The sequence below is a fragment of the Paramisgurnus dabryanus genome, chromosome 20 (assembly GCF_030506205.2).
Source record: "Paramisgurnus dabryanus chromosome 20, PD_genome_1.1, whole genome shotgun sequence".
NCBI classification, from domain to species: Eukaryota; Metazoa; Chordata; class Actinopteri; order Cypriniformes; family Cobitidae; genus Paramisgurnus; species Paramisgurnus dabryanus.
In genome coordinates this window covers 22,415,239-22,435,670 of record NC_133356.1, presented here as the reverse complement: position 1 = coordinate 22,435,670, position 20,432 = coordinate 22,415,239, and the positions used below count along the sequence as shown (strand labels likewise).

General features: G+C 38.5%; 1 protein-coding gene across 15 annotated transcripts in view; it reads right to left on the bottom strand.

Moving 5' to 3' along the window:
- slc4a11 (solute carrier family 4 member 11) overlaps nucleotides 1–20,432 on the bottom strand; it is a 67,420-nt gene that overhangs the window by 2,060 nt on the left and 44,928 nt on the right. For 12 of the 15 annotated variants that reach the window (XM_065297084.2, XM_065297093.2, XM_065297087.2 and 9 more), the window contains 12 exons: nucleotides 16,739–16,798; nucleotides 16,331–16,415; nucleotides 15,943–16,068; nucleotides 15,740–15,853; nucleotides 14,040–14,172; nucleotides 13,855–13,928; nucleotides 8,889–9,114; nucleotides 8,671–8,777; nucleotides 5,356–5,521; nucleotides 3,446–3,619; nucleotides 3,116–3,311; nucleotides 2,695–2,864 (listed from right to left, as the gene is read on the bottom strand). In XM_065297084.2, coding sequence (XP_065153156.1) covers nucleotides 2,695–2,864; nucleotides 3,116–3,311; nucleotides 3,446–3,619; nucleotides 5,356–5,521; nucleotides 8,671–8,777; nucleotides 8,889–9,114; nucleotides 13,855–13,928; nucleotides 14,040–14,172; nucleotides 15,740–15,853; nucleotides 15,943–16,068; nucleotides 16,331–16,415; nucleotides 16,739–16,798 — 1,631 coding nt within the window. Of the gene's footprint in view, nucleotides 1–2,694; nucleotides 2,865–3,115; nucleotides 3,312–3,445; nucleotides 3,620–5,355; nucleotides 5,522–8,670; nucleotides 8,778–8,888; nucleotides 9,115–13,854; nucleotides 13,929–14,039; nucleotides 14,173–15,739; nucleotides 15,854–15,942; nucleotides 16,069–16,330; nucleotides 16,416–16,738; nucleotides 16,799–20,432 lie in introns of those variants that run through there. The other 3 variants (XM_065297085.1, XM_065297088.2, XM_065297095.2) reach the window with 2 other exon arrangements.

Sequence of the window (20,432 nt, the reverse complement as noted above, 5' to 3'; positions counted from 1 at the left end):
TTAACAGTACATCAACTGGAGAATTTCAAAAACAAAATAAGTGTTGTGTATAACACCCCATTCAGACAGCCAACGACAAGCAGTAGCAGAGCGACGCGATCTCATGCATTTCAATGGAAACTGGGCGACTTCCGGCGACACGAGCGAACGTGACCGTTGGCGACAGAATGTAGGCGCGATTAGCGACGGAGTCGCGCAACAAAAGTTGAGAAAAGTTTAACTTTATGCAAATTAGAAGTGAGTTTCACGAGCGACTACCAATGGGAGTGAAGTAAGTGGAGCACTGATTTGTTGTTTACAACATGGGGTAACGTCACACTACTACGCCACCAGAAGTGGGAACGCCCACAAGCGACATCAACCACCAGCGGCAGGCGATGAGCAGCGATAACATCGCTGGCTGTCTGAATGCGGCTTAAGACGAGGCGTAAGCGTTAAAGCTTCCCATTCACTTTTAATGGGTGATGTCATGCGCTGTTGAACTGAATTGTGGATTCGTCAGTGCGGCGTCAGTGCCGTTGCTAGCAGCAAAAATTGAAAATTTCTCGTCCCGTGTAAATGTACCGTAATATGCGTTTAAAGGTGTTTTAGTTTTACGTAGCATTCTTTGTAATTAAGTCATTTTTATCTTATTGTTGAGTAAAAGTGAAACTTGGAAAGCTCACTTTGGTAAGGCATTGCAATAAGTAACGCAAAAGGACATGGGGTTTTATTGTTTATAATCATAATATTTTATAGAAAAAAAAAATTTATGCACAACATACTCTCGATATAACGGTCCTTCCAGAAAAATTTCCAGAGTTTTTTTGTGATTGTTGCGGGCAAAAATCCTTGATCTTGCGGCACGCTTTCTTAAAAAATGTGATGGAAAATGCAGGATATTTATGCAATTTTATGCGATGAAATTGCGGCAACTTGCAAAAACTGTTTTCAGCTTTTGCAGCTTTTCAATGATGTTCACGTCACGTAATCACATCACTTCATAATGTTCCCATGGCAACAGAGGACATGGCTGCGCTTGTGTGAGGTAAATGCAAACTTTTTCAACTTTTGCTTAGATATATGCGATTTTTGCTACAAAAATGTGGGGATTATAAAAACATGCAAGCCCCGCATATTTTGCACACGGAAATCTGCAATTTATGCTGCAAAAGTGCGGCATATTTGAAAAATGCGTCCCCCGCATTAATATGCAGACTTTGGCTAATTATGCATAAAATCATGTGATCGCATAATCGCGTTTTTCTGGCGGGACTGTTTATGCTTTGCACCAAACATGCAAAACCACCTGTTTATAATCATAATATTTAATAGAAAAAAAATGTATGCACAACATACTCTCAGTATAACAATAAATAGGCTACATATGCCTACCTAGACAAACGTCAGATTGACCTCTTATGACCTCTTTTTTGCTTTTATGTGTTATCCTGTTCCCCTTGATTCTAAAGACGGTAGTTTCTGCTGTCTCATGGTAATATCTCTTGGATTTGTTTTGTAATGGCGCTGTAAAATACGATGAAATGCTGCTTGGAATACTCCATTACTGATTTTACTGTTGTTCGTACTATTGTGTGGCAGCGTTTTTACTTATATTAAATTATCTTGATTTTAGGCCGTTTATATGGCCGTTTGATAACCATTAATTTTGTCCCCAGCGGGGATAATAAATAATTCATCAGAGGCAGGGATATAAAGACCAGAGGGTAGATAATCCCCCCATCTCCCCCAGGAAATCGGACCCTGTGTATGATAAAATAACCCCATTCATTATTTTAGATTTGTCTTCATGCTAATTTTTTTATTTTTTTGAACTGTAAAACTGTACGGAAAAAAACTGATTAAGATAACATTTAATTTCTTTAAGGGAAATGTAAAATGTAAATTCCTGTCATTATTTACCCTCATGCACTCTAAAAATGGCCTATAATGGGTAAATATTGGACAGAACACACTGCTGGGTTAAAATTGACCCAATGCTGGTTTTTTTAACCCAACTGCTGGGTTATTGTACCCCATGGTTGCATAACAATAACCCAACATTGGGTCAGGTTTAACCCAGCAGTGTGTTCTGTCCAATATTTACCCATTATGGGTCAAAAATAACCCAACCATTTTTAGAGTATGTTGCAGTATACATTTCTTTGTTCTGCTAAACACAAATGATGATATTTTGAAAAAAAATTTTAACACCCTTACAGAAAAGTGCAAATTCACATGTGAAATGTGTGTTTTTGGAACATTTTTCTGGGAATCCCATGTGAAATCAGTGGATCACATTTGGCGCTATATTGTCCATATGTGATCACATGTAAAAAAAGTCTCCACGTTATGCATTATGTTTCACGTGTTTAAATTTTTTTCCAAAAACACAGATTTCATATGTGATCACATGTGAAATCTATGCTGTTTATCTGTAAGGGGCACTATTGACTTCCACAGTATTATTATTTCCTACTACAAGTCAATGGTGCCCCAGATCTGTTTGGTTACAAACATGCTTCAAAATATCTTAATTTGTGTTCAGCAGAAAAAAAACATAAATACAGGTTTGAAACAACATGAGGGTGAGCAAATGATGACACATTTTTTTTGGAAAACTATCCCTTTCACTCCTTTAAAACATTTACCTTCCCTGACATAATAAATTATACACCAAAACACAGGCGGTTTCTAATGCATTTCATGTCTCACCTGATGGGTATCAGGATAAACATTAGCAGAGGAAAGATCATCTTCATATACGGTAGAGGGTACATCCCAAACGTACACAGGAAAATCAGCTGCACCATTTGAAGGAAAGTAAAATAATGGATTTTCCTCTGCGGCACCTTGCGGATGTAGTGAGTGGGTGGGTAGGACGTCTGGAGAAATGAGAGAGGAACAAAATGAAATGACTTCTGCTTTTATTATTCCATCGTAATGTTATTCGAATAAAACTCAAAGTAACTAACTGTCTCTTTTAACCAAAATGCAACACTGCATCCTGAGACATTTCTGGCCAGTACAGGCAGAGGGCGCTCTGTTGCTTTATTTGAATCTCGCTTCTTATTTGTCAAATCCCCATGACTTTGATTTGCCTTTGTTTTCATCAAACGCACAGCCATACACTCACTTGTTCTTTGAGTAGCAGAGCCATGCGGTCGCACATTTGATTGCCGTCGATGGAGGTGAGAGCGATGTAGAGGAAAAGCCCGTACAGCACAGGCTTAGGGATCCACTGCAGGGGCACCGGCAGCAGAAATACACTCACACCTATCAGAATGTTAGCCACGAGCGAGGTCACCCGCGTCTCCTTCACACTCACTATACTACAAACACACACACGCACAAAGACACACACGCACAAAGACATCATTTAAAACCAATCACTGTGCTGATACCGAGTGTAATGACATTTGTGCTTCACAGAGCGATTGTAATTGTGAATGTGATGTGTTCTCACGTCTCATAAAGGTGTCCTCCTTCGACTCTCTCCTCCACGATGGCCAGCTGTCTGACGTGCAGCGTGGAGTGAGGGAACGCCGCGTGCATCCACGGCAATCCCAGCACAGACATCAAAATATTAATCAAGCCAGACAGTGTCAGGTCCCAGTGATACGCCGTGCCCTTCAGTAACCTACGGCACAGACACAGTCACGACAAGACAGTGTTGACCAAGAACATTACACGCACTTTGACCTAGTGTCCTATCCAGGCGGCGAGTAATTATTCTGTCCGTGCTGAAGACCAAATGATGTGCAGTGAGCACATCGCAACCAATCAGAATGTTTTGATGGTTTACGTGTATACAATACTGACTAATGAAGTTTTACTAATGAAAACCAAGAGACCGACAAAATGTCTCATTATGATCCCTGTTTGCATCAGCGGCTGAACTGCCGTAGGTTGCTACTCGACTGCAGTATCCGACTGTATCAGCCGATGGGTAGCTGTCTGGCCACCAAGTTGCCGTGTCCTGTTGCAGCTCATTTGCATATTTTGCTATAAAGAGAGATACTGTGAAATGATTCGCTTGTCACTTTATCACACTGTGCCTGGTAAGAACACTAGGTTGTGTCAGGTAGCTTTCTGATAATGTCATATAATATTATGCTGCTTGAATTATAAAGTTTGATGTCACTTTCAATAAATACAGTTTGAAACAAATGAAGAGTTTGGTTCCAAATCGTGATAAACGGCATTTAAAAAAAAATAGTTACCACCAAAATCAGTATTGTATCTGATAATTATTAAAAAGTAAATTTTTAATGCCGTTTGTTCTGTCATTTTTTCTCCCTATTTTCTCAAAATGCGATAAACGTCTCTCTTCCTTCTCTGCAGAACGCAATAAATCCCCTCAACAAATCACAACGCACCATTCCATGCATTATAAACTACACACATAGTTCTAGTTTTCCTCATCTACTTTGTGATCAACAAACAAAAAAAAAACAAAATAATACTTTTGATGGCATTGATAAACCTATGGTGGTTTAGAAACGTAAGCCATCAAAATCGAATAATTTACGTGAGAGGCACTCAGACGAAGGAAAAAATGCCGGCTGTTGTTTATTCTCCCGACAGCATCAAGCTTCTGTCATGCTAACACATTGACCCCAGGGGATCTTACGAAAAACGTTTCATTATTTTACTTGAGTCAACAAAAAATCGTGCAGGACCAAAACATTTTACAACTGATCGCTGTCAATAAATGTAAGTGACGACGTCCCAAGGATGACAGCAGCTATGACAGTGTTCTTAATAATAATAATAAAATAAGTGTTTTGATTTATGGCCTTAATGTTTTAATCAGTATATACAACTAGTCAACTAAATGAATATAACATGGCAAAGTTGAATGCACATTTATATATTGATTCAATAGATTTATAGCATTTTGAAGAAAAAAAATCTGTTTTTATAATAAACCTTTGAACATCAAATTATTTATTTGAATGTTATTATAACCTAAAGATGCTGTGTGAAAGTTTGTAACAGAAAATAGTGGTTTTCATCTTGTCACTTTCTTAAAAAACACGTTTTTACCGAAATTAGTCAAAATGTATTTATTGCGTTTTGAAATCAAACTCTTCAAATACTTAATATTAACAAATGTGACCCTGTCTGTGAAAAAACAGATAAAGTGAATTTTTGTGATTTACTGATTTAATGTAAAACATATTGTGTAAAAATATAACCTTGATATCTTTAATATTGACTTGAGTAAGGTCATGTCAAACATTAAAATCAATGTGAAATCAAACTTTGATGTCCCAATCTTATAATAAGATTATGCAACTTTAAGCTGGATTTCAGAGACGGGGTTAAAATTTTTGTCATTGCCAGTGTGTGCTGATTTTGCATGACATGAACCTGTTCTCTGGTGCGTTTGTGAGAGACACAACGATGTTCTGGTCAATAAAGATGAGGAGGAACAGAAGGAAGCCCAGACCCATAGCACTCAGGACACTCGCTCCGCTCAGCTTATCGAATGGTGCGACTCGAAACACCGGACCTCTATGGAAGTTAAACACCGGCACTGGAAGAAAAATCATTTGGTACTCAAGCTCAACTCTGGAGCCACAACATGATTCAGCACAGGTCAAAGGTGCAGCGACTCAACCCACTCCACACCAGTTTAGCTAAGATCTGCATGTGCAATTGGTCTTAATTATTTCCATGCAAAACTAGACCAGTCTTTGGAGGGATTCTGATTTGATCTAATTTTAAATATGAGCCTACTTCACTACACCACTGAAGGGCTGGGTGAACGTTTAAAGAGCCTGGGGTAAGAAGTAAAATTTGACTCTGATAACCGAGTTATACTCCCACACTGAACCGATGATAGAGGAGTTGGAGGCATAATGTAGTGTTAGCTGGTGTGACCGGCTTTGCTGTAATGTGCTGGCAGTAAAAAGCGAGTCTGAAGTGTTGGTAGGGGCGTGCTAGTTTGGCATGGTTTCTTGGGCCAAATTTAAACAGATCTTAAGTACTTTATGTTTTTTGAATGTCATTTAAAATTGTTGCTTAAATGCTGCATTATGGCGTATTTAAAGAGAAAATTCTGCCATTAATTACTTGTTCTGAGCAACATGAAGGAAGATATTTTGAGGAATGTTTGTAACCAAAACAATCAGAGGCCCCATTGACTTCCATAGTAGAAAAAAGGAATACTATGGAAGTCAATGGGGCCTATGATCAGTTTGGTAGTTTTTAATTCAGTACTGAATTTAGTACTGTCATACAGTCACTGTTAGAAAGCAGTGAAATATGCGGAAAATACTGGAAAATCATAGGATGTGCTGGACCTTGAAGGGTTTTCTGTGTGTAGACACATAAAAACTTTAACTCTTTCCCCACCATTGACGAGTTATCTTGTCGATTAAAGGCGGGGTGCATGATCTCTGAAAGCCAATGTTGATATTTGAAATCACCTAAACAAATACACCCCTACCCCTATAGAATCTGGACCTTTTTTTAATAGACCCACCCCATACATACGCAATCCAGGCAACAATGTCGGTTAGTAGACATATCTTACTGCTGATTGGCTTGAATGTGTTTTGGCAGTCAGCCCGACTCCTTTTTCAAAAATCATGCACCCCGTCTTTAAGAGAAGATGTTTTCCTGTCAATAACAACTTTTTATGGCAATCCATATTTCCGCTATTATCCACTAGGTGGCACTCTTACCCAACTTATAAAACACTAAAGCATCTATGGATCCAAATGCAGTAAAAAACTAACAAAATATGTATGTATGTATGTATGTATGTATGTATGCATACACTCACCTAAAGGATTATTAGGTACACCTGTTCAATTTCTCATTAATGCAATTATCTAACCAACCAATTACATGGCAGTTGCTTCAATGCATTTAGGGGTGTGGTCCTGGTCAAGACAATCTCCTGAACTCCAAACTGAATGTCAGAATGGGAAAGAAAGGTGATTTAAGCAATTTTGAGCATGGCAAGGTTGTCGGTGCCAGACGGGCCGGTCTGAGTATTTTACAATCTGCTCAGTTACTGGGATTTTGTCGCACAACCATTTCTAGGGTTTACAAAGAATGGTGTGAAAAGGAATAAACATCCAGTATGTGGCAGTCCTGTGGGCGAAAATCCCTTTTTGATGCTAGAGGTCAGAGGAGAATGGGATGACCAAGCGTGCCGCACAAGCCCTGAAAAGTGAAGCCAAAACGTCTCGATCGCCCCCCAGTGACTGGTCCCAGTATAGGTCATAAGCCCCGCCTCCCCCATGTTATCAATGGGACTTGAGACCAACAAAAAAAATTAATTACACTTCAATTATCTTTTTTCCGAAGCTGGTTTCTGTCATTTATTGTAGTTTTTATCACGCTGATGTAAATTCAAATGTTTGTTTTTAAAATAAGTTTGTGTTTAGTTAGTTATTTAATGATATAAAAACGGTGGTGTCACGTCATGATTGACAGCCGTGATATCGTGTGATATGCGCATTCTGCGAGAGCGAGGGCGGCGTCTTGATTTCGCGGCTTTACTTCCTGCTCACTACTGCGCAGGACTGGTCCCGAAATTGCTACTGCGCAGACTCAAGACCCAAGATGTCAGCACCATATCGGGACACTGGCGGCTTCACTTTTCACCAATGGAAGAGAGCGAACAGGCGTCGTCCATCTTTTTTTACAATCTATGGGGCTGACTGATTAAAGCTGACTGAAGAGCAACTTTGACTGAAATAATCACTTGTTTCAACCGAGGTATGCAGCAAAGCATTTGTGAAGCCACAACATGCAAAACCTTGAGGGGGATGGGCTACAACAGCAGAAGACCCCACCGGGTACCACTCATATAGGAAAAAGAGGCTACAATTTGCACGAGCTCACCAAAATTGGACATTTGAAGACTGGAAAAATGTTGCCTGGTCTGATGAGTTTATGACACACTTTAGGCCCCTTAGTGCCAATTGGGCATCTTTTAAATGCCACGACCTACCTGAGCATTGTTTCTGACCATGTCCATCACTTTATGACCACCATGTACCCATCCTCTGATGGCTACTTCCAGTAAGATAATGCACCATGTCACAAAGCTCGAATCATTTCAAATCGGTTTCTTGAACATGACAATGAGTTCACTGTACTAAAATGGCCCCCACATTCAGCAGATCTCAACCCAATTGAGCATCTTTGGGATGTGGTGGAACGGGAGCTTTGTGCTCTGGATGTTCATCCTACAAATCTCCATCAACTGCAAGATGCTATCCTATCAATATGGGCCAACATTTCTAAAGAATGCTTTCAGCACCTTGTTGAATCAATGCCACATAGAATTAAGGCAGTTCTGAAGGCGAAAGGGGGTCAAACACAGTATTAGTATGGTGTTCCTAATAATCCTTTAGGTGAGTGTATAAAGAAGAACATTTTCTGGAAGACTATTGTGAGAATCATAAAAAATGTTGGCGCTGGCTGGCAATTTTTTCGAGATGTGTTACTAATGTGTTTTGTGTTGTGAAATAAAGCGTGAACATTTTTTTAACTTTGTTAAACCCAAGATTGTATTTAAGGCGTTTAACCTAAACCCCATTCAAAAAACCTATTGACGAGAGAACCAAAAGTGCTTACTCTTAATAATACATCAACCCTGCACCTCTTTATTGTCTGTTAGTGTCAGTGCAACATAAACACACATAACGTGATCACATGACTTACAGGCAATGTCGTTGAAAACGTATGATCCCACATAAGAGAAGACAAGCACCGAGATAGGCAGGGCACAGTCGGACAAAATCTCTCTCATCTTCACATGCAGAAACGGACTGCCAGGAAAAAATGGAAAGATGAGGGTGTCAAAATAGACGTCTATCACTCTTTAAAAACACCCACCAATGTGTGTGCGCATGTGAGGTGTAACAGGGAGACATCCTTACCTCCTCCTGAACTGGTAGAGTGTGTATCCCACCCACAGTGTACCCAGCATAAGGAGAAGAAAGAGAAGTGGCCGTGCACGTGTGCACAGAATAAAGGATTCTGGGAGGGACGCCGGCACGGTCTCCGTCAGGTTTTGATCCCCTAACTGTATACTTTCACTTATGCGACTCAACTCTGCTGCAGTCCCATTGGCTACGGTGGGAGCGTGGTAGTACTCGTGAAAAACTATGAGAGACACAAAGTGTAGTTATGTCATATTCATTTTTATCATATTAAATCACATGTACGTAAATGTTCAGGATGTTGTGTAAACGCTTTGGATCTGCCAGCATGAATGGCTTCCAAAGCGTATTTTATTTCTGCGCCACATCTTTATTGAATAATTGGTTTAAACAATCAAGTTTATTAATGGAAAAAGCATGTGGACATTTATTTAAGTGGAATCTTGTTTATTGCAAATAACATCAAGCGATGCGTTCTACTGATAACACATGCACATTCTTTCGGTTCATGCACATTTTTGGGATGTTTTTCTTCAATGGCCTGTTTCACATCACGCCAGAGCGTTTCAAACGAAGTGGGGTCAGGACTTTAATTTGGCCATTCTAAAATACAGGATTTCTTTTGTTTGAAGCGGTCTGTTGTTGATTTACTCCTGCGTATTGGATCATTGTCATGTTGCATGACCCAACTTCTATTAAGATTCAGATCACAAACAGACGTTTTGACATTCTGCTCCTGGTATATCTTGGAATTCACTGGTCCCTCAATGACTCCAACCCGTCCAATCCCTGAGGCTGCTAGAGCTCCTTATCATTACATTTCCCCACAATCCTTCACAGATACAATGAGGTTTGGCAACAGTATACAGCATTTTGTGTTCTGGTCCTAAATTTATTTAAATGTTTGGCTTTTGTCTTATTATCCACAAACGCTGTTGTAGACAAAGGTCTGCGTATGAAAAATGCAACACGTATTTTTTTGACCTGATGGGACAAATCGCAGCACTTGCGGTCCAAATAGAACTGATGCATTGTTACATTTTGGATAGGTACATCATAGGGTTCACATCTATGTGTATATGCTGTACAATCGAAACAGAAGTATAAATTTGGCTTTACCGATCAAATGTTTTTTATAGGAAAGTGACATTTGTTGAAGCTGCTCTGTTACACATGAGACTCCCTTTATCTGGAACATAACAATGGGGCTGAACTGATGGTGCTAATCTGACTGACTGCAGGCCTAAATCTTTCGAAATCTTGTGCAAACGTTTTAGGTTTTAAGAGCTCTTCTGCTTCTGGTGTATTCTCAAGTCACTTCTGATCAGGCCAGATTGATTGTTTTGTGAAGATTATGTAACTAACCATACAGCATGAAAGATCAAACCTTTCTTTATAAGAGGTTTTCTGTGTTCTCTTATTGTTTAAAACATTTGTTCAATAGAGACGTGGCACTGTAAAATGTTTTGAGTGGGTTTTTAATTAATATGGCGAGGGCTGGGGCTAGTACACAGGAAAGATATTACACAGCCAATATCTCAGTAACTCTTTTAAGATTTGAAGTCTTAAGATTAAATGAATTTTTGTTTTCTCTGGCAGTGGTTTGGATCGTTTACTAAGACTATTACCAAATATACAGTATGTTTGTTAATTGAAATGAAGATTTAATATTAAAATATTCTTCGAAAAAAATTAAACAAAAATTTGAAACTTTCCATAGCAATAAACTAAAATAAGATTAAACTGATGTACTTAAAATATTAACCAAAACAAAAACTAAAATACATTTAATTTAAACATCAATATTAAAATAAGCAAATACAACGCTGTCAGAAAAAAGGTACAAAACTGTACCTTTTTTGTCGCTGGGGTGGTACCCCAAGGTACCGTTTTGTACCTTTACAGGTATATAAACATAATACATTGTTGTACCTTTTTAGGTACATTACTGTTCCTTAAGGATCTATTGTGTACCTTTAAAGGTCCATTTAACTGTTTTGTACCCCTAAAATTGAACTGGTACAAAATTGTTCCTTAAGGTACACAATTGGTCCTTAGGGTATAATATTGTACCCCATAAGGTACAACATTTCAATGTGTTGTATACCCATAAAGGTACAAAAAGGAACCTTTTAGGGTACCACCCCAGTGACAGAGAAAGGAACAACATTGTACTTTTTTTTCTGACAGTGAAGGACAAATGCTCATAGCATAATTACTAGAAAAGTATCCATAATGAAAACTTAAAATCTAAAAATGAAAGCTCAAAATATGAATAAAAAATAACAATAAAACACTTCCACAAAAAAGTCGATGTAGAAAAACTACACTGTAAAAAAAATCTTGTTGAACTAATATTTTTAAGTTAAATCAACTTTCTTGACTAGTGAGAAGTTGCTTTAAATTATTAAAAAATAAAGATTAATTAGCTTAACTTGTTACCAATTTATTTTATAATTTATAGCATCTTCTCACTAGTCAACAAAGTTGAAATTAATTGTAATTTCAAATTGATATAACTTTTTTAAAGTGTAGTAAAACTCGAGGAACGGCAATATTATTTATGAACACTGATTTTTACTAAATGGTTGAACTGTGATCAGAAGACAATATATTTTACATTAAAGAGCACCTATTTCATTGTTAAAAAAAATTATTTTGTGTATTTGGTATAATACAATTTGTTTGCGTGGTTTATGGTTAAAAACACATTTTTGTAGCTCCAGATTTCACTCTCTTCATCAAACGCATGAATTTGAAAAGCTCTGTGTCCCTGATTGGCCAGCTAATCTGTACGTTGTGATTGGCCTGAATACCTCTAACGTTAGCCGGAAATGTGACGTTCCTTTACCATGTTTGAAAGATTCGGGCAAAACGCTGTACTAACAGGAGTTAACTTACAGGCTATGAGTCTGAAGCGGGAGAAATTATGATAATGTCGGTCTTGTCTACATCACCAAGTCCAGGAAGTAAACTGTTGCCTACAATCCGTGTGATTGTTGTAGTCCAAGAAAAGAGATTAACGTTGGAGACGATAACTCGCGTCATTGTTTACTTTGGGGTTTGTACTTTTTGCATATCGTTAACATGTACTAATACACACTTAAGAAAATTTAAAAACGTGAATCTGATCATGGGCGTCGGAACCATTATACGTGGGTGGGACAGGACCCACCCACTTTTTAAGACCAATGATAATGGACCCACCCACTTTTTCTCTAATTTAGCGCATTTGTCTGTTCACTTATCAAAGCGCTGTTAGTCCAAATCCATTCCACTAGAGCAGGGATCCCTAACCTTTGCTTTTTTTTACACCGCGGACCCGTTTTAGCTTTTAAACATAATTCGCGGGGGTGAGTGGACGCTGAGTTGCTGTTCGAACATAGTGCTGAAAACCTCATTTTCCAAATGTATAACGTTTTAAACAGAAGTAAATGTCAAACAACCATGCATTAGGAAAATTAATAACTGCTTTATTTATAGTATATTTTCTTCAGACGTGTAAAACCATATTATAGCGGATTATTTTACTTTCATTGTTTCACGAGTTTGCCTGCCCATTTAGTCTTAATAATTAACGGTAAACGAACTTAGCTTGGTGTTCTTAAAGGAAGCTCGAACCTTAGGTCGGACTCGACCCCCAAGTTCAAGACACAGAAGAAAAAAGGAGGAGATGATGAGGAGAGATGCCAGAAGAATTAAGTCTGTCGCGGAGGCACAGAGACTCCCGTTTTGCTTTTAATGATAATTAACACAGCACTAAATGTGGTTCCTTTCAAACGTTAAAAGTGTAGGCTACTCGTTAAATATTATTACTGCTGTAAAATAGTTTATTTTGATTATGGCACGATCGCTGGATATTTTCAAGTTTTTTTTACAGAAGCCAATTACTTTTCATTTGCGATATCACAGAGTTGAACGTGTTCACGTATTGTTATTATTTGCGAGGTACATTTGCAGATAATTCATAAAGTCATACCTCTGTTTAATCGATTGTGTTTTAGAAGTACACATGCTCAAACTCTTATGACAGCATTGTTTCCCGACGGATACCATAAAATAAAGTGATCTCATTTCCAGAATCTCACATTTAAATTTCTTTAAGAGAGAGAAAGAGAAATTGGGTATAACAAATAAAAAAGATATACAAAAGTTGTATCAGTTTTCCTTCATTCGTTTTTCTTACCTTTTATTTACTCAAAATAAAAAATAAACATTGTAGCATACTGTCAGCAGAGTAGAGAAAAAAAATGACACAGAGAAAGATAAATGAAACATGACATCTGTCATTATTTGCAAAATATTTAAAGGGCTATTACCAGAATTTCGACCGCAATAGGCTACTGTCTTTAATTTAATAAACGCAAATGTTCAGGCTAATTAAAAGGAAACATGAAAATGTCATCTATTGCAGTATATGTATTTTTCGGGGGGGGGGGTATGTGGGGACCCACCCACTTTTCATTTGCTTCCGACGCCCATGAATCTGATGATAGGTGCTCTTTAATATCAGGTATAGTAAGTTGTTTTATAATTGTTGTACTGTTTAAATATTGCTGAAAATAGATGCGTTATGAAAGAAAGATTTCTTATAGGGTGAAATAAGGTTGACTGGGATGATTTTAGCTCAATGTCAAAAAGTGTCCCATTCTACCTGATTTCCCCCTATTATTTAAAATGTCAAAACAAGGCCTGCTTTTCAATCAGTGCAGCAAAAAGCATGCTCCTACTACAACATCTTACCTAAATAACATAAAGTAGTTTTTAGTAGCCAAGATCAAATTGCATTTCAAATTCAAACCTATTGTACAAAATATTCGCTGAAGAAAAGAGTGTGGTAGCTAGCCCCGGTCTCCCCATATTTATAATGAAGATTACATTGTCATCTAAGAATCATCCATGCAGAAATCCACGTAATTTCAAAGGGCTTAACTGTGTACCCATGTGTGTATCTAGCACTCACTCTTGACAGTGCCCTTTACTGCATCTGCTACAAAAGCAATGGAAATGAACAAAGCTATCACCTCCTCTATCGACCTGTGGGTCATAAACATCAAAAAACAAAAGGCCTATCAGTCTCAAAGATAGCACTGATGACTCCATGAATATTTCCAGTAAACAGTCTATGGGTGAGCATGTGCATCTGACCTCTTAAAGAGTTTCACAAGCAGGCTGAGGTTGAAGACTCCTCCCATGATGAGGAAGAGGCTGTTCCATAGGCCGATGCATGCGTAAAACGCTGCAAAGTCCAACTCGTAATCATCGCAGATCCCCCTAATCACTACACAGAAGCAAAAACATAGGGTTAGGGGGTCTTTTGTGCTTATCATAAACACAAACATGCAAAAATGAACAATGAACAAACACTATTCTTTTAAAGCAAAACACCACCGTTTTTTAATATTTTACTATGTTCTTACCTCAACTTAGACTAATTAATAAGTACTATCTTTATTGAATGTGTGCACTTCATCTTTGTACAGCGCATCATGAAAGTGTAAGCATTTAGCCTAGCCCCATTCATTCCTATGGCTCCAAACAGGGATAATTTAGAAGCCACCAAACACTTCCATGTTTCTCTATTTAAAGACTGTTACATGAGTAGTTACACGAGTAAGTATGGTGGCACAAAACAAAACATGCCGATTTTTTAAGCGGATAAAAAATGATAACTATATTGTATGGTGGAAGAGCACTATTGACAGTAATATTGACAGAAGTTTGAGCAAGAGGGTGCTCTTCTGCCATACAATATAGTTCTCATTGTTATTTGCTTAAAAAGTGCCATGTTTTATTTTTTGCCCCCATACTTACTCATGTAACAGTCTTTAAATAGGGAAAATATGGAAGTGTTTGGTGGCTTCTAAATTCATCCCTGTTTGGATCCTAACGAATGAATGGGGCTACGCTAAATGCTAACACATTCACGACACGCCGTACAAAGATTAAGTGCCAGGATTTAAAAAGACAAGTATTTATTAATTTGTCTAAGTTGAGGCAAGAACATAGTAAAATTTAAAAAAACATTGGTGTTTTCCTTTAAAAAGAACTCTAAATACAACAAATAACTAAAATGAACAACCAGCATAAATAAATATTAACAAAAGAACATGCTGGAATGCATGCTGGGAACTTTCAGACCATTGTTTTTTATTGTTTGTTCAGATTTCTCTGTTTTTGCAAATATTTGAACAAACACTTCTAAGTCCAGTCAACAAAATAATATTTTTTTGCAGGATCATTATGCTTATTTCATTCAGTAAACACAACATAATAAATGGACCCCCTTCCACAACAAAGTCTTTGTTCAAGTTACTTAATTAGCTCTGTTGAAAGAACATTTTGAAGTTGGATTTTTTACAGTGCATGTCGCCTGTTTGATCTATGCAGAACCACCACTAAATGTTTCAATAAATTGTAAATTCAATCACAAGAAACCTTTGATTGTGAACGATCATTATTACACACGGCCCTGGCTGTTTTGTCCAAAATTTTATTCAAGCATCCGCCCCCCTAGTGAAAGTGTGCGATTGCAGATGCAGGAATGAGCTTTGGGGAGAAATCGTCCCAGCCAGGGCAAACATCAGACTTTGCCCAAACAAATGGGGGCCGTGTTGTACTGCGATTCTGCTGTTTGTGAGATTAAGCGTCTTGTTCCACCTCATCCTGCGGTTCGGAGAGCTTTTCTAAACACTCAACATCATTACCCAATCAAAGTATTCAACAAATTGCGAGTGCTGATCTAAACATACCAAAAACACAAGGAATACTTTAGGACCGACCGCAAATAAAGGCGATTAAGGCAAAGGTATGCGTGTATGTGCATCTATAAGTTTTTTTGTACATACCACTGATGAAAATAGCGATGGGCGCTGTGGTCAAGGGAATGACCAGAGGTGAACCAGCGCACAGTGAGTAGATGATTCCACCTATACTCTGTCCAACAATCGTCTTCTGAACATCTAACAATAAAGAGACGGAGAACAGCTTAGTCTATGTGTGTGTGTTGTTTAACTCTGTAATGTGTGTTTATATTTGTGTGAGTGATCACCGATCTCTCCACGAGTGCTCTCGTCGTTGAGCGAGCCGAAGGCGATGGCAGGAAGCAGCACGGCAATGTAGAGAAAGATGGACGTCGTCATGAATTTCACCAGGGCTTTATTATTACCCACTAGTCCTGAAAGAAACACATTTAAACAAATACATGTATAGAAATATTAGCGAGGCTTTGTTTATTTCCGACCAGTTAATATACATGAACCATCCAATCAAGGCAGAACTATTAAAATGACATAGACTTGCTAACGCCACATGCGAGATGCTACAACCATTAATGAGAAGACCATTTAAGCACCATATACGAAAATGATTCATGCAGAGCCATGACAATTTGTGTTTAGCTTTAAAATAAAGTTTGTGAGTATGTGTGTGACACACACCATCAGTGAAGTCAGATGGGTAGAGAGGCAGGCGACGACACAGATCCTCATAGATTCCTCTGCCCACTTTGAAGAAATCTCTACACTGCACACACATACAGAGAGAAAGAGAAGATTACTCTCTCCCGCACGCACGCACACACACGAACGCATGCACGTACATACACATACAGTATATGGAAACATTTAAATACATTTACTGCGGTACCGCTGAGGGTAAGGCAATGAGCGAACAACACAAACAGCAGATCCTGCAGAATCACAGCACATACACGAACACACAAAAGCCAGTACACGAACAATGCTTTACACCGCGAGGAGAGAGATACCGTGTTATGGCAGACGAACACATACGTAACGCACACATACAGATTCATACACACAGAAGCTCGGTGTAATCGCACTCACACAGGGCTCCCTGCACAGCAGAGAGAGAGACAGAAGATGAGAGAACACAGATTCTGCAGACTGGAGAGAGAGACAGCCCAGTGTTAGAACAGCATTAGTACAATGCAAAAGCAATACAGCAACATCAGCACAGCATTACACATTCCTGTAAACATGGAATAATGCTGAATCGGTGAAAATTTGGGACATATGTGCAGTTCAAAGAACTGAAATGATTCAAGCGTTTTAGCTAACAAGTCTCTTTACAAAGGTGTCTTGGTGTGTGCATCAATATGAAGTCAGAGCACTACGGCAAAGGGAAATTACATTTCACTAAATTTTGCACTGCAGTAGTGAATTTAATGAGAATGTAATTGCAAAGCAAACTAAAAAATAAATAGACAGCCCATCTTTTGATTGTGTTATGTTCGATGGCTAGAAAAATATAAAAATTGAGAAAAAAGTATGCAACAAGTGTAGTGAGATTCATGAACGAATGACTTTTGTCTAAAAAAACTCACAAGATAACAGCCTTAATCAGAAAAATTAGTTATGTAGTGAATCTGTTGAATTTAGTGAAAGTAATCTATGGCTCCCCAAGTATGCTATGGCCGTCCACATACCCTGTCCTTGTACAGCCCAATTTTTGAGACCGAATGTGCTGAACATGTACAACAGTGCATGTGCGAGAAAAATGTTGAGACAAGGGGGTCCAATTAAAACCAGAGGTTTTAAAATTGTGGTCGGGAGCTCTAATGGCGCTTTTCCATTGCATACTGTAGTACCCCACGGTTTAGGTCGGGTCAGCTCACCTCACCTTGGCTTGGTTAGCTTTTCCATCGAGTTTAGTAACACTTAGTGGGAGGGATTATAGGCATGCCGTTATATATTTGCGCTGCCTACTGCTGTGACATCATGTGAGAGCGTTGTTGTATATCACCATACATTCATTTATTTCTCAGTCCGCCACAAAATCAAAATTGACCATCACAAATAGATGTTTGCACATCACGTTTATCACGACCTCTGTATCACACGACAGTTTCTGTTCAAACACCCGTGCTGTCAGTCTTTTGCTTTTAAGCATATATGCGGATTGCAAATGTGCCGCCACAAACTGCAAGTCTGGAAAAAAATGGTATGTTGTTCCTGATTCTGAACCTGTTGATGTTTTTCATTGTTAAAAGGGAGTTTGGGAACTTACACAGATGACAACAGGTTTACTCGAGACAGCACAAGCTGGCATGAAGGTAAAGCTAATCTTTTACATTGACGCCGGTAGTGACGTTTCTCTCAGACCAGTCAGTATTCTACAGGGTTTTCGCGTCACGTTTTGGTATCAGCTCAGGTCGCTTGGAACCCCAACCGTGGTGGTACTAAAAAAGTATTGGTTACTACGAACTGCACCAAGTGGAAAAGTCTCCAAAAGTAAGCTGACCCAAACCAAACCATGGGGTACTATGCAATAAAAAAGCGCTATAGGAAGTTCAAGGGGGTCCCCAGAAATTTCTGAGAAAAAAAGACAGTCAAAATTTATTTTTTGTTTTTATTTATTACGTTTTTCTCCTCTGTCTTACTACATACATTTCCAAATTGTTTATTCTGTATTTGCTTTTTATCTTCCTAGTGTGTTTTTCTTATTGTACTCCCCTTTATCTCACTCACTGGGGCCTGTCAGGCAATTTTTGTGAAGCTGCTATAAAACAAAATTATTGTCAAAGTTGCTCCAGTACAAATAAATTGAAAATGTTTCTTTTCAGAATGATATACACAGCATTACTCTAAGTGTAGCCAATTATATTTGTTATACATAATTATAAATATCTTGGGTAGGGGTCCATCACAATGGGTTTATCATATTTGGGGGTCCTTGGCATCATACAATTTCAAAACTCCTGCTATAAACAACATACACAATGGCAATAAACAGCGGTCGTACACAACATCATCTTTTTTATTTTCATTCCTTCACCATAATGTTTGATTTCTGTTATTTATTTTCTTGTTGTTTGTTCTAACTTTGTTTGCAATGGAGGATCAGCTACCTTTCTTTATCACGTCTTAATTTGTGAAAGTCTTGTAAATTAGTTGAATCAGTGCTGCCCTGACGGCCTGGTAGACTAATAATTTGTTTAAGAAATCATTTGTACTAGGGCTGCCAAGTATAAATTTAAGAAATTATCCATGTATATATACATTTTTTCTTAAATTATACATGCATGTGTGTATTTAAATATACATAATTATTATAAACAGTACACACACATACACTCACCTAAAGGATTATTAGGAACACCTGTTTAATTTCTCATTTAGCAATTATCTAATCAACCAATCACATGGCAGTTGCTTAAAATGCATTTGGGGGTGTGGTCCTGGTCAAGACAATCTCCTGAACTTCAAATTGAATGTCAGGAAGGTGATTTAAGCATTTTTGAGCATGGTGTGGTTTTTGGTGCCAGACGGGCCGGTCTGAGTATTTCACAATTTGCTCAGTTACTGGGATTTTCACGCACAACCATTTCTAGGGTTTACAAAGAATGGTGTGAAAAGGGAAAAACATCCAGTATGCGGCAGTCCTGTGGGCGAAAATGCCTTGTTGATGTTAGAGGTCAGAGGACAATGAGCCAACTGATAGAAGCTGACAGAAGAGCAACTTTGACTGAAATAACCACTCGTTACAACCGAGGTATGCAGCAAAGCATTTGTGAAGCCACAACACGCACAACCTTGAGGCGGATGTGCTACAACAGCAGAAGACCCCACCGGGTACCACTCATCTCAACTACAAATAGGAAAAAGAGGCTACAATTTGCATGAGCTCACCAAAATTGGACAGTTGAATACTGGAAAAATGTTGCCTGGTCTGATGAGTCTCGATTTCTGTTGAGACATTCAGATGGTAGAGTCAGAATTTGGCATAAATAGAATGAGAACATGGATCCATCATGCCTTATTACCACTGTGCAAGCTTGTCGTGGTGGTGTAATGATGTGGGGTGTAATTAGGTTTTCTTGGCACACTTTAGGCCCCTTAGCGCCAATTGGGCATCATTTAAATGCCACAGCCTACCTGAGCATTGTTTCTGACCATGTCCATCCCTTTATGACCACCATGTACCCATCATCTGATGGCTACTTCCAGTAAGATAATGCACCATGTCACAAAGCTCGAATCTTTCAAATTGGTTTCTTGAACATGACAATGAGTTCACTGTACTAAAATGGCCCCCACAGTCACCAGATCTCAACCCAATATAGCATCTTTGGAATGGGGTGGAACGGGAGCTTCATGCCCTGGATGTGCATCCCACAAATCTCCATCAACTGCAAGATGTTATCCTATCAATATGGGCCAACATTTCTAAAGAATGCTTTCAGCACCTTTGAGAATTAAGGCAGTTCTGAAGGTGAAAGGGGATTAAACACAGTATTAGTATGGTGTTCCTAATAATCCTTTAGGTGAGTGTATATGATGTAAACAAAAACTTTTATTCTGCGAACGATCAGTCGTGATTAATCGTTTTGCAGTCCTTATTTGTACTGCGGATGCGTCGAACTCTGCCATGCACAGAAATCCGTAGTTGAGTATCCTTTAAAAGCTGTGTGGACATCCGTGAAAAGTGTTGTATACCCAGACCTTTAGTCTTACTGAACGTTAACATTAGTGTGTACTCAAAGATACCTGACGTTTTGTTCACTTTGGATGAACGCAT